Source organism: Somniosus microcephalus, chromosome 11 (assembly GCF_052327205.1).
Source record: "Somniosus microcephalus isolate GS21.2 chromosome 11, FLI_Smic_1.0, whole genome shotgun sequence".
In the NCBI taxonomy this organism is placed as follows: Eukaryota; Metazoa; Chordata; class Chondrichthyes; order Squaliformes; family Somniosidae; genus Somniosus; species Somniosus microcephalus.
In genome coordinates, this window is record NC_140997.1 from 139,281,310 (window position 1) to 139,295,052 (window position 13,743).

General features: G+C 47.5%; 1 protein-coding gene across 3 annotated transcripts in view; it reads right to left on the reverse strand.

The window, feature by feature from the left end:
• Positions 1 to 13,743, reverse strand: part of srgap3 (SLIT-ROBO Rho GTPase activating protein 3) — a 438,498-nt gene that overhangs the window by 108,080 nt on the left and 316,675 nt on the right. For all 3 annotated transcript variants that reach the window (XM_086001322.1, XM_086001321.1, XM_086001323.1), the window contains exons 7-9: positions 11,414 to 11,635; positions 1,950 to 2,051; positions 689 to 886 (exon numbers count right to left, since the gene is read on the reverse strand). In XM_086001322.1, coding sequence (XP_085857448.1) covers positions 689 to 886; positions 1,950 to 2,051; positions 11,414 to 11,635 — 522 coding nt within the window. The remainder of the gene's footprint in view (positions 1 to 688; positions 887 to 1,949; positions 2,052 to 11,413; positions 11,636 to 13,743) is intronic.

Below are 13,743 nucleotides of genomic sequence, written 5' to 3' on the forward strand. Positions count from 1 at the left end.
AGGCTACCACAGCCTGCTCCCCAACTGATACCCACAAATGGACACTTTACAGCAGGAGATACTCAACAGGAGATTCTTTCCCCCTTTCTCCCAAGTCTCTCACAGCTTCATGACATCCCAAAGTGCTTTAAAGCCAATTAAGTACTTTTGAAGTGTAGTCACAGTTGTAATGTAGGAAACGCGGCAGCTAATTTGCACACAGTAAGCTCCACAAACAGCAATGAAGTAACTGAACTCCCTCAGTACTGCACTGGAGTGCCAGCCTAGCTTTTGTGCTCAAGTCCCTGGAGTGGAACTTGAACCCACGACCTACTGACTCAGAGGCAAGAGTGCTACAAACTGAGCCACAACCGATACCTAATGCGTCACACAACACAGTTAAACCAGTAGCCTTTGACTGTGTTGTATGACACACCCCTTGTCATGAATCTTATCATTCATGAAGAAATGACTCATTAAATAACACTGGTGGCACCATCCAAGGAGTATAACTACTCGGGCGTGGGCCCAGCTTGCCCAGGACGTTTTTGTAACCAGGAACTAGTAACTAGAATCTCATGGTTATGAAACAGTTGATTAAAGCCTTGTTTTATACGCAACCAAGTGCTTAGTGAGTTTTCTTACATCACCCCTAACTCCTAGAGTCCAGTGTACTGATTTTTTCCTTAACCCCAAGAAGAGGTCTTACGGTGAAGTAGAATATCTCGGTCTCCTGTTGGTTGGCTCTCCTCTTTGCGATGTTAAGTTTGCTCATGTAGGTCTCGGAGGCGACAGATTTGACCGACTCAGTAGATCGGCTGTGATGGAATGCGTCGGACACGTCAAAGTCCTCCACGGTTAGCATGTCTTGCAGTGTTTGCATGGTGGCGTCCAGTGTCTTCCTGACCTGGAGGTAAGCACATGAACATAAGAGGACGAGGAGCAAGAAAAGGCCCATCAAGCCCTCGCCTTCACCCTATTATGGACTCGACTCCACCCATTTAATCTCTTGAGGGAAAGTCCTCGATTAATACTCCCCGATTCCCAAAGTTAATCAAGGAGAACCTCTGAATATTCATCCATCACTATCTTCACTATTCTTCCCTGCTCTGCATACCCCTAGACAACCTCCCTGCCCCCCCCCCCCTCCCACCCCACGCCAATGCACCACAAAAGCCATTACCTCCCTTGGATTATTTGGTCACTTTTGCCCATATTAATAACCTCGAACCTCCAATCACATTCCTCATGATATGTTTATCCAACTTCTTATTGAAGTGGCCATGAAGCTGTTGGATTGTCGTAAAAACCCAACTGGTTCACTAATGTCCTTTAGGGAAGGAAACCTGCCATGTTAACCTGGTCTGGCCTATATGTGACTCCAGACCCACAGCAATGTGGTTGACTCTTAAGCCTGGGGATGTCAGTCTGTTCCTCACTGAGTCTCTGAGATACCCCGGGGATGTCAGCCCGTTCCCGACAGGGTATCTGAGATGCTGTCCTATGCTGCACCATCAAAGCCACTTTCATGTTTGAACAGCAATGGTTCCTAACATCAATCCCACTTGTTACAAATTGGCATTCTTCCCAGTGTTTAACTGAGACACACTCCATCCATTGTAGCATGAACTGTCAGACTGAGGTAGGGGGTGGGGGGGCGGTGCAGTTAGTGGGAGATGGGATTGAGGGAGAGCACCCCACCCCACCCAGGATACTCAGTACTAGAGCAGGGAGCTGCGTTTGGAGCTCCGACAAACGGCAGCAGTTCGCCCGGATTATTAAGAGGAGGCCCGAGGATCAATATCGGGTGGTACTGGGGCCGGTCTCTTCTGGCAATGGTGGCGTGAGCTCACCATCCAGTTTACGCCCGAAAACGGGCCCGAACTAATTTATCTCCCAGTGAGTCCGTCTCAAAATTCTGTCCTCCAATGATCAAACTACCATTAACAGTTTCAGTTGTCTTGGCTCACCTCTTCATTCTCGATCTTCAGGGTGGCCAGACGGGACTGCAGCTGGTGGTACCTCATGAGAAGCTCTGTCTGAACGGGCTGCTGCGCACTCACCTGACAGACCTGAAATGGTAAGGCAAGAAACAGAATCAATAACTAGTTGAACACAAGCTCCCAAGTCATGCAGGCTTCATTTTGATTGATTCCTGGGATGGCGGGACTGTCGTATGAGAAGAGATTGAGTAAACTAGGCCTGTATTCTCTTGAATTCCGAAGAATGAGAGGGGATCTCATTGAAGCATTCAAAATTATTACAGGGTGGATGCTGGGAGAATGTTTCCCTTGGCTGGGGAGTCTAGAAACAGGAGCCACAGCCTCAGGATAAAGGGTAGGCCATTCAGGACTGAGATGAGAAGAAATTTCTTCACACAGAGGGTGGTGAATCCTTGGAATTCTCTACCCCAGAGGGCTGTGGAGCCTCAGTCATTGGGTATATTCAAGACAGAAGTCGATAGATTTCTGACGAGTAAAGGCATCAAGGGATATGGCGATAGGGCCGGTGAATGGAGTTGAGGCAGAAGATCAGCCATGATCTCATTGAATGGCGGAGCAGGCTCGAGGGGCCGAATGGCCGACTCCTGCTCCCCTTTCTTATGCTCTTATGTTCTTATGTTTTATTACCTACTGTCAGTGCTGGGGGGAGTTTCCTGAGCTTACAGCTGGGGCACTGGGAGCAGAATGTCATGATACATCTGTTTAAAAAGAGGGAGAGGAATAATCAACGGTACACAGGAAATACTACAAGCCCGACAGCGTTTCCCTCACTGGCGAAGGTGAGTGTGAAATGTTCTTCAACTGGTGTGGAAAAACATCCCATAACTCAGCTAAATTATAGTCCTACACTCTCAGGGTAACACAGCAGCAGCTGTAAGCAATGGTCAGCTAGAATGTCAAACAATTATGGGATGTAATCAGAGGAGCAGGCCTCAAACAGTTTGTTTAAGCGACAGCCATTTGTAAAGAGTGTGTGGAAGTCAATAAATGTCTGGCAAGCCATTTAATCAAAACTTAAGAGCCATCATTGCGAAGGACTATCCAGGCAAATATATTTCAGGAAGAGCTGGGGGGGTGGGGGATAACCATTCACAGAGATTATCTGTGGAATCAGCATTTTTATTGGGTTAAAGTTTATTCTTTATTTCACCTCTGGTGTCGATTCTGGTCCAGCCAAAAGAAAGAAAAAGAAAAGACAGACTTGCATTTATATAGCGCCTTTCACAGCCTCGGGGCATCCCAAAGTGATTTACAACCAATAAAGTACTTTTGAAGTGGAGTCACTGTTGTAATCATAGGAAACGTGTCAGCCAAACTGCGCACAGCAAGGTCCCACAAACAGCAATGTGATAATGACCAGATAATCTGTTTTAGGTGTTGGTTGAGGGATAAACATTGGCCAGGACAGCATGGAGAACTCTCCTGCTCTTCTTTGAAAAAAGTCCAATCTGAAAGGCAGCACCTCTAACAGTGCAGCACTGGAGTGTCAGCCTAAATTTTATGCTAAGCCTCTGGAGTGGGACTTGAACCCACAACCTTCTGACTCAGTTGCAAGAATAATACCACTAAGCCACGGCTACAATCTTCTCTCCAATTTCAAAATCTCCTACATGCAGTGTTTTTAAGTAATTTGCAAGTGGCTAAAAATCTAGTGCTCATCAAGCTGCTCTGAGATTATTTGTCAAACTGCCTCACAGGACAGTTGGTGTAGGAAGTGGAAAATGCATGTTGGTACAGTAGATCTTCCGAGATGGGAGATGATGGAACATTGTTAAGACAGAATGGAAGAAGCTTCACCCTCGCACGCAAACCTAGGAAACTGGGACAAGCTCCCCCCCGTCAATGCTGACACTCTCCACTCCCCCCACCCCCAGTGTCTATGATGACATTCTCCACACACCCACCCCAACCCATGTCAACACTGTTCCCGCCATTCATTCCCCTGCAATATCTTTTACATCCACGTGAGAGGGCACAGGGGGCCTCGGTTTCACATCTCTGAAGCACAGCACCTTTGACAGTGCAGCACTCCCTCAGCACTGCATCTTCAAGACTGAGCTGGCTGAAGCTCTTCTCTCTGGGAAAGAGAAGACTATGTGGAGACCTGATAGAGGTCTTTAAATCATGAAGTGGTTCGACAGGAATGGATGTGGAGAAACTGTTTCCACTTGTGGGTGAGTCCAGAACAAGGGGTATTGTGGAGGAGCCACAAGAGACTCAGTGTACTTTAGTATAATCCCCTTAATTGTATTATAGTGCAGCCGGGGACTGCACCTTTAAACTGATTGTTACCTTTACAGTGTGTGTTTGCCTTTATCCTGCGTGGTGACGTCATGACGCCGATCACGTGACCGCCAGTGGCGCGAAGAACGTGGGGACGTCATGACGTCAGCTTAGAGAACTTTCCAGCAGTCTTCGACTACCTGGCCTCTTGAACGAACGTGTTTTGATTTCCTCCTTGTAACATCCAGCAAACTTCGTTGTTATTAAATTCCAGTCTTTTAATCCATCGAGTTGAGCTGAATTATTTAGTTAGGAACCTCCGTTCCTACAGTATAAATATAAGATAGCCATTAACTGATCAAGTAAAGAATTTAGGGAGAATTTCTTTACACAGAGAGTGGTGAGAAGGTGGAACTTGCTGCCACAGGGAGTGGTTGAAGCAGAGAGCATCGACACATTTAAGGGGAGACTTGAAGCATATCTGAGGGAGAAGCAAATAGAGGGATATGGGGGCAGGTACACGGTTGGGGGGGCGGGGGGAGGTTTGCGTGGAGTATAAACACCAGCATATACCAGGTGGGCCGAATGGCCAGTTTCTGTGCTGTAGATTCTATGTAATATTCATCTCTCAGCCAACAGCACCAATACAGAATAGCTGGTCATTATCTCATTGCTGTTTGTGGGATCCTTCTGTGCATATATTGGCTGCCGCATTTCCTACATTACAACAGTGACTACACTTCAAAAGTACTTCATTGGGACATTCTCAGGTAGTGAAAAGCGCTATAGAAATGCAAGGCTTTCTTTAAGTAAGGCTATGTGAGTCCTGAATCGGGGCTTAAACTGATAAATTCTGAAAGGCAAAAGAGTGATGACTTTTAAAAGGGTGAGAGAAGTTACAGGCAAGGGATATAAGGCTATGCACAGCTTGCTGCGAGTCTGCTGCTTACAGCACACTCTATCTGATACAGGTGTGAGACAGTCTATAAATATTTAATATTAATAATCAAAGCATATTAAGCATATAAAACACAACCAGCATCTGCGCCTACTTCCTGCTTTCACCACACAGGAGTTATTCCAGCTGAGAATGGTTTAACAATCTGTTCTGCTACTAATTACAGAGTTAGGATCTGAGCGTTTCGATACCAGAATCTGAAAAACCGGCTATGTTTAGGAATTTATTTTGCAAATCAGAACCTACTTTCAACAACAACAACTTGCATTTATATAACGCCTTTAACGCAGTAAAGCGTCCCAAGGCGCTGCACAGGAGCGGTATCAAACAAAATTTGACACCAGGCCATATAAGGAGATATTGAGACATACGAGGCCACTTTCAAAGGTTTCAGTGGCTAAATGCAGCACTGAGGTGATACTTCTTGTTTCGTATGAGGGGAAAAGCTTACAATGGGATGTCAGGTTTAGCGATCAATTCGATGGCTTCCCGAGATGCCGAGTGGAGAAATGAGGGGCCTCCCACAATAGATCTTAGTTGGCAGGTTGGTGTGATGTGTTCCATGGTTCAGGACCCATGGCCACAGTCACACTTCGGGTCGTCCCTCATCTTCCACTTGTGGAGCAGGAGGCCGCATTGTCCATGCCCTGTGCGGATTGGGTTGAGCGCTGTCCACTGTCTCCGAGGGAGGTAGGAACCAGGGATCTCTGCTGTTGGGTCAGTGATGTGGTGTTGGTTCTTTATGTTACATGCGTCCCACGATTTCGTCCATCTGGATAGTGGGTTGATAGCCGCTGCATGAATATTGGCTGCTGCTCCCCAGAATGGCCGGCGTGATTTTAAGTGCTTTCGTGGTGGGTTCTTCAAGTCTTCATGAAGGGAAGGTCGACGTTGCTGATTTTTTTTCATCTCACTGAGCACAGTGGCGTTGCGGCGAATGGCAGGCGGGGCAATGTGGGACAACACCGGGAGCCATGGGTTGGAGTGGATTTCAGCCTCCCTGACACCATCCACATGGCAGCGTTTAGCTGCACGTCCACGATCTTTGTGTGGCGGCTGCAGGACCATGAGGCAGAGCAGTATTCTGCGCAGAGTAGACTAGGGCCACTGTTGCGGTGCGAAGTGTTCTCAAATCAAATCAACTTTTATTGTCATTGTTAGTGCACAAGTGCAGTACAACGAAATGTAGGCTTGCGGCTCCCGAGAGTGTACATTTAGATTAAGACATTTAAACATTCAACATACATTTGGCTTGTAATACATTAACATAAACATAACCATAATAAAGTGCATTGGCAGATGTGCAGGCTTTAGAGTTTATTTGTGGAGTTCAGTAGGATGACAGCCCTGGGAAAGAAGCTGTTCCTAAATCTGGTCGTACGGGTGCAAATGCATCTGTAGTGTCTCCCAGATGGCAGGAGGGCGAACAGACTGTGGCTGGGGTGGGTAGGGTCTTTGATGATGGACCGTGACCTCCGTAAACAGCGTTTCTGGTATATGTGCTCTATGGTCGGTAGCCGGGTGCCGGTAATGCGTTAGGCAGTTTTGACTACCCGCTGCAGGGCTTTCCGGTCATAGTAGCTACAGCTGCCATACCATACTGTGATACAGTTCGTCAGGATGCTCTGTATTGTGCAGCGGTAAAAGTTAGAGAGGATCAGGGGTGACAGGTTACATCCCTTCAGCCTCCTTAGGAAATATAGGCGCTGCTGGGCCTTCTTCACCAGAGAGGAGGTATTGAGGGACCAGGAGAGGTCTTCCGTGATGTGGACTCCGAGGAACATAAAGCTGTCCACCCTTTCCACCACAGCCCCATGGATGTGGATGGGGGTGTGACTTCCGCCTTTAGACTTCCTGAAGTCCACAATGATTTCTTTAGTTTTCTTGATGTTAAGGGCCAGGTTGTTATCGGCGCACCACTTCACGAGATGCTGGACCTCCTCCCTGTAGGCTGACTCATCGTTGTTGGTGATCTGGCCTACTACCGTGGTATCATCCGCAAACTTGATGATGGTGTTGGAACCATGAACAGCCACACAGTCGTGGGTGAAGAGGGAGTAGAGGAGGGGGCTCAGCACACATCCTTGTGGGGCCCCTGTGTTCAGGGTCAGGGGAGGGGGGGGGGGGGGGGAGGTGTGGTTACCTAATTTGACAGACTGGGGTCTGTCTGTTTGGAGGCATAGTGACTCCTCAAAAGGTGATACTGAATCACCGGAACTGGGTCGTCCGAGGTTCAGTCACTGGTTTGTGCCGAGTCTGTGGCCAATGTGGCAGTAGCAGGTGTGACAATTGCCTCAGTGCCTCATCCTCAGGGTACAACAAGGAGAACCCAGACCAGGGCTCCAGCTCCTGATTATCCAGCGATCCCTGCTGGACAGTGTGGATGTCGGGTGAGGACAGCGAGTTTGCCAGTGATGACACCTGTAGTCGACTGCCCTGCCGAGGCTCACCTGTCTTGGGCTCACGCATGTTGAATTGCATACTTGTGGGGTCTGCTCGCCTGTGTTTGCGGATGGAAATCGGCGTGCGTCCAAACATCCCTCGATTCACGGAGGTCAGCCAGTGATTCCGACCCCCCTCCCTTGGCTCCGCTCGGCTGTAGGTGCTCTGCTCTGCCTTTCCCGACTTTCACCACCTACTTTTCCTGCTTGTTCTGAGGGATCAGCAAGAGTTTGGAGCCATGAGCAGCAGTGAGGGGTACATGGGGATGCTGAAGAGTGGCAGTGTGAGGGGAAGGGGGAGTCGAGGGCCAGTGGAAACTGGGGGGCGGGGGTTCGGAGGATGTGTAGTTTGAAGGGGAGGAGATCGTTTCAAATTTATTCCAGTGATATGAAGAGATTGAGCTTCATTGTGTTGGCCAAACTCATTGATTTGGAAATATCAAGCCAATTATTGTATCTAATAAAACAGAAAGCTGCAAATAATGATTTGTTGCAATGAGGGTTTAATAAAGTGATAAGTATCCTGGGCTGTGTTATCAAACCACTTGCAGCTGTTGGACTGAATCAGACGCACAGAAAGATTACAGGAAAGGGCAAATTCCAGGATAGTTTTGCCGTTGTTCTCTTATAAAAGAGAAGGAAAGACTGGCATTTATAAAGCACCTGCTCACATCTCTCAGAAACATCAGCGAACAGTGAATTACTTTCAAGTTGTTATATAGGCAAATGTGGCAGCCATTTTGCACACAGCAAGATCCCACAAACAGCAGTTAATGACCAGTTAATCATGAACATTTTAAACACAATCCAGTCACCTGTTCCCCCCATTTTCTTTGTCCCTTTTTTACTTTTAAGTTTACCCGTTTCACCCTATTCGAACCCTGTTTTCTTACAATGACATTTAAAATGGTTCCCATCCCTTACATCTCCTGTATTTTGCAGGTGGAAGTGTTTTTAAAAAAAAAATGCTTCTCAGGTGGATTCCGTGGCCAATGAAAAGCCCATACATTGTGCACTGATGTGGTCACAAATGCAACAAGTGAATCTCTGACACAAAATTCATATTCAAAAGTAGACAGTGCTTGGGCCCAACGAGTGTGTTCATTGGTATGTCTCAACTCCATAGAGTTTTGATCAACAGCAACAACTTGTGTTAATATAGTGCCTTTAATGTAGTAAAACATCCCACGGTGCTTCACAGGAGTGTTATAAGACAAAACTTTGTCACCGAGCCACATAAGGAGAAATTAGGGAAGATGACCAAAAGCTTAGTCAAAGAGGTAGGTTTTAAGTAGCGTCTTAAAGGAGGGACGAGAGGTAGAGAGGCAGAGATGTTTAGGGAGGGAATTCCAGAGCCTAGGGCCTCGGCAGTTGAAGGCACGGCCACCAAAGGTTGAGCGATTATAATCAGGGATGCTCAAGAGGGCAGAATTAGAGGAGCACAGATATCTCGGGGCGGGGGGGGCTGTGGGGCTGGAGGCGATTACAGAGATAGGGAAGGGCGAGGCCATGGAGGGATTTGAAAACAAGGATGATAATTTTGAAATCAAGGCATTGCTTATCCGGGAGCCAGTGTAGGTCAGCGAGCACAGGGGTGATGGGTGAACGAGACTTGGTGCGAGTTAGAACATGGGCAGCTGAGTTTTGGATGACCTCACATTTACATAGGGTAGAACATGGGAGGCCAGCCAGTAGTGCTTTGGAATAGTCAAGTCTAAGGGTAACAAAGGCATGGATGAGGGTTTCAGCAGCAGATGAGCTGAGGCAGGGGCGGAGACGGGCGATGTTACGGAGGTGGAAGTAGGCGGTCTTAGTTATGAGCGGTAGACTCATCGGCACCCCCCGCAGCCCAACCACAGTTGGGTGAATAAACTCTTCTGTGGCATCGCAAGGGTTAAGTGCGAGTTGAACCGTCCCTGCGGTAAAGCGTGGCCTTACAGCAAAGCACAGCTCTGTAGCGGAGATGCAGTCACAGTTTACAGAATAAAGATTCTTTCTGAGACAAGTATTGCTGGAGTAGAACGGATTTCTCAGTCGAACAGTTCATAGGAACAGGACTAGGGCATTCGGCCACCATTCAATTAGATCATGGCTGATCTGCACCTCAACTCCATTTACTCGCCTTTATTCCATATCCCTTGCCACACTTATCCTGCAAAAACCTATTGATCTCAGTCTTGAAAGCTCCAGTTGCCCCAGTCCATGGCATCATGCTGATCAGAAGCGGGTTATTGTGGAAATAAAAATGCTCGGTTCTTGGCTGCAGAGAAAAAGACCGAGGATTGAGCATGAGGGTCGCCAACTCTGATTGGACGCATCCCTGGAGGTTTCATCACATCAGCTGCTTCATCAATGACCTTCCCTCCGACATAAGGTCAGAAATGGGGATGTTCGCTGATGACTGCACAGTGTTCAGCGCCATTCACAATTCCTCGGATAATGAAACTGTCCATGCCCGCATGCAACATGACCTGGACGACGTTCATGGGCTGATAAATGGCAGGTAACATTTGCGCCACACAAGTACCAGGCAATGACTATCTCCAACAAGCGAGAGTCTAACCACTGCCCCTTCACACTCAACGGCATTATCATCGCCGAATCCCCCAATATCAACATCCTGGGGGTCACCATTGACCAGAAACTTAACTGGACCAGCCACATAAATACTGTGGCAACAAGAGCAGGTCAGAGGCTGGGTATTCTGCGGTGAGTGTCTCACCTCCTGACTCCCCAAATCCTTTCCACCATCTACAAGGCACAAGTCAGGAGTGTGATGGAATACTCTCCACTTGCCTGGATGAGTGCAGCTCCAACAACACTCAAGAAGCTCGACACCATCCAGGATAAAGCAGCCAGCTTGATTGCACCCCATCCACCACCTTAAACATTCACTCCCTCCACCACTGGCGCACCATGTCTGCAGTGTGTACCATCTACAAGATGCACTGCAGCAACTCGTCAAGGCTTCTTCGGCAGTACCTCCGAAACCCGTGACCTCTTCCACCTAGAAGGACAAGGGCAGCTGGCGCATGGGGACACCACCACGTCGAAGTTCCCCTCCAAGTCACACACAATCCTGACTTAGAAGTATATCAGCGATCCTTCATCGTCGCTGGGTCAAAATCCTGGAACTCCCTACCTAACAGCACTGTGGGAGTACCTTCACCACACGGACTGCAGCGGTTCAAGGCGGCGGCTCACCACCACCTTCTCAAGGGCAGCTAGGGATGGGCAACAAATACTGGCCTTACCAGTGACGCCCAGATCCCACAAGTGAATTTTAAAAAAGTCCTCCCACCTCCGATTGCCACGCCAGTCAAACAGCCTTTCCCCCAGCTCCAAAATCTTTATAACTAATAAACAAAAGTGTTCAAAGAAAATGAAAAAAAAGCACACAATTTGTTTCAATGTCCCTGGCAATCCTGGAGAGCTGGCAAATCTATAGAGCACAGATGTAAAATGGTTGATGCATTAGATGGCCATTAGCCCCAGTCTGGAGCACCAGATAGGGAGTGACCAACAACAGACTAGAGGAAGCGTCTTATTGTCCTCCCGAGAAGTATCAGAGAGAGGCACCTTCTCAAGAGCAAGAAAGGAGGAGAGAAAAACAATACAGCGAGTGCATCACTATCACATACACAACTGTGCTTTTCTCCAGAAGTTGGCAATAGGCCCCATCCTCCACTCTTTCAGTGACTGCAACAGCCAAAAGGCAAACAAGCGTACTAAATAGGTGAACTACAAATTAAAGATCTTTATGCCTCCTTTATGTCAATCTCACTTGAACCTGACTAATAGCAACGTACCTCGTCTCCCATGTGTGGCTGGAATTCAAACTTGGTGGGTGGACAGAAGATTTGATTGTACATGTCCATGACCTTGTGCTTGTCACTGCGGGCGTCCAGGTTGTCCACAGCATTCTCGATGATATCCAGTCCCTCGTGCCGAGACGTTTCCAGGTTATATTCTGCTGAGAGGAATGTCCTGAAAGTGCGAGCCAGGCTGGCATGGAATCCCAAATCAGAGCACTGCGAGGAAAGCACAGAAATGGGTGAGTGAAGGAAGATTCAGGTCACTGTGTGATGGAATAACAGGGTGAGTGAAGGAGGATTCAGGTCACTGTGTGATGGAATAACGGTGAGTGAAGGAAGACTCAGGTCACTGTGTGATGGAATAACAGAAGAATGAAGGAAGGTTCAGGTCACTGTGTGATGGAATAGCAGGGTGAGTGAAGGAAGATTCAGGACACTGTGATGGAATAACAGGGTGAGTGAAGGAAGATTCAGGTCACTGTGTGATGGATTAACAGGGTGAGTGAAGGAGGATTCAGGTCACTGTGTGATGGAATAACAGGGTGAGTGAAGGAGGATTCAGGACACTGTGTGACGGAATAACAGGGTGAGTGAAGGAGGATACAGGTCACTGTGATGGAATAACAGGGTGAGTGAAGGAAGATTCAGGTCACTGTGTGATGGATTAACAGGGTGAGTGAAGGAGGATTCAGGTCACTGTGTGATGGAATAACAGAAGAATGAAGGAAGATTCAGGTCACTGTGTGATGGAATGACAGGGTGAGTGAAGGAGGATTCAGGTCACTGTGTGATGGAATAACGGTGAGTGAAGGAAGACTCAGGTCACTGTGTGATGGAATAACAGAAGAATGAAGGAAGATTCAGGTCACTGTGTGATGGAATAGCAGGGTGAGTGAAGGAAGATTCAGGTCACTGTGTGATGGAATAACAGGGTGAGTGAAGGAGGATTCAGGACACTGTGACGGAATAACAGGGTGAGTGAAGGAGGATACAGGTCACTGTGATGGAATAACAGGGTGAGTGAAGGAAGATTCAGGTCACTGTGATGGAATAACAGGGTGAGTGAAGGAAGATTCAGGACACTGTGATGGAATAACATGGTGAGTGAAGGAAGATTCAGGACACAGTGTGATGGAATAACAGGGTGAGTGAAGGAGGATTCAGGACACTGTGATGGAATAACAGGGTGAGTGAAGGAGGATTCAGGACACTGTGATGGAATAACGGTGAGTGAAGGAGGATTCAGGACACTGTGTGATGGAATAACAGGGTGAGTGAAGGAGAATTCAGGACACTGTGTGATGGAATAACGGTGAGTGAAGGAGGATTCAGGGCACTGTGTGATGGAATAACAGGGTGTGAAGGAAGATTCAGGTCACTGTGTGATGGAATAACAGGGTGAATGAAAGAAGATTCAGGTCACTGTGTGATGGAATAACAGGGTGAGTGAAGGAGGATTCAGGTCACTGTGTGATGGAATAACAGGGTGAGTGAAGGAAGATTCAGGTCACTGTGTGATGGAATAACAGGGTGAGTGAAGGAAGATTCAGGTCACTGTGTGATGGAATAACCGGGTGAGTGAAGGAAGATTCAGGTCACTGCGTGATGGAATAACAGGGTGAGTGAAGGAAGATTCAGGTCACTGTGTGTTGGAATAACAGGGTGAGTGAAGGAAGATTCAGGTCACTGTGTGATGGAATAACAGTGTGAGTGAAGCAAGATTCAGGTCACTGTGTGATGGAATAACAGGGTGAGTGAAGGAAGATTCAGGTCACTGTGTGTTGGAATAACAGGGTGAGTGAAGGAAGATTCAGGTCACTGTGTGATGGAATAACAGTGTGAATGAAGGAGGATTCAGGTCACTGTGTGATGGAATAACAGGGTGAGTGAAGGAAGATTCAGGTCACTGTGATGGAATAACAGGGTGAGTGAAGGAAGATTCAGGACACTGTGATGGAATAACTGGGTGAGTGAAGAAAGATTCAGGTCACTGTGTGATGGAATAACAGGGTGAGTGAAGGAAGATTCAGGTCACTGTGTGATGGAATAACAGGGTGAGTGAAGGAAGATTCAGGTCACTGTGTGATGGAACAACAGGGTGAGTGAAGGAAGATTCAGGTCACTGTATGATGGAATAACAGATGAATGAAGGAAGATTCAGGTCACTGTGTGATGGAATAACAGGGTGAGTGAAGGAACATTCAGGTCACTGTGTGATGGAATAACAGATGAATGAAGGAAGATTCAGGTCACTGTGTGATGGAATAACAGGGTGAGTGAAGGAAGATTCAGGTCACTGTGATGGAATAACAGGGTGAATGAAG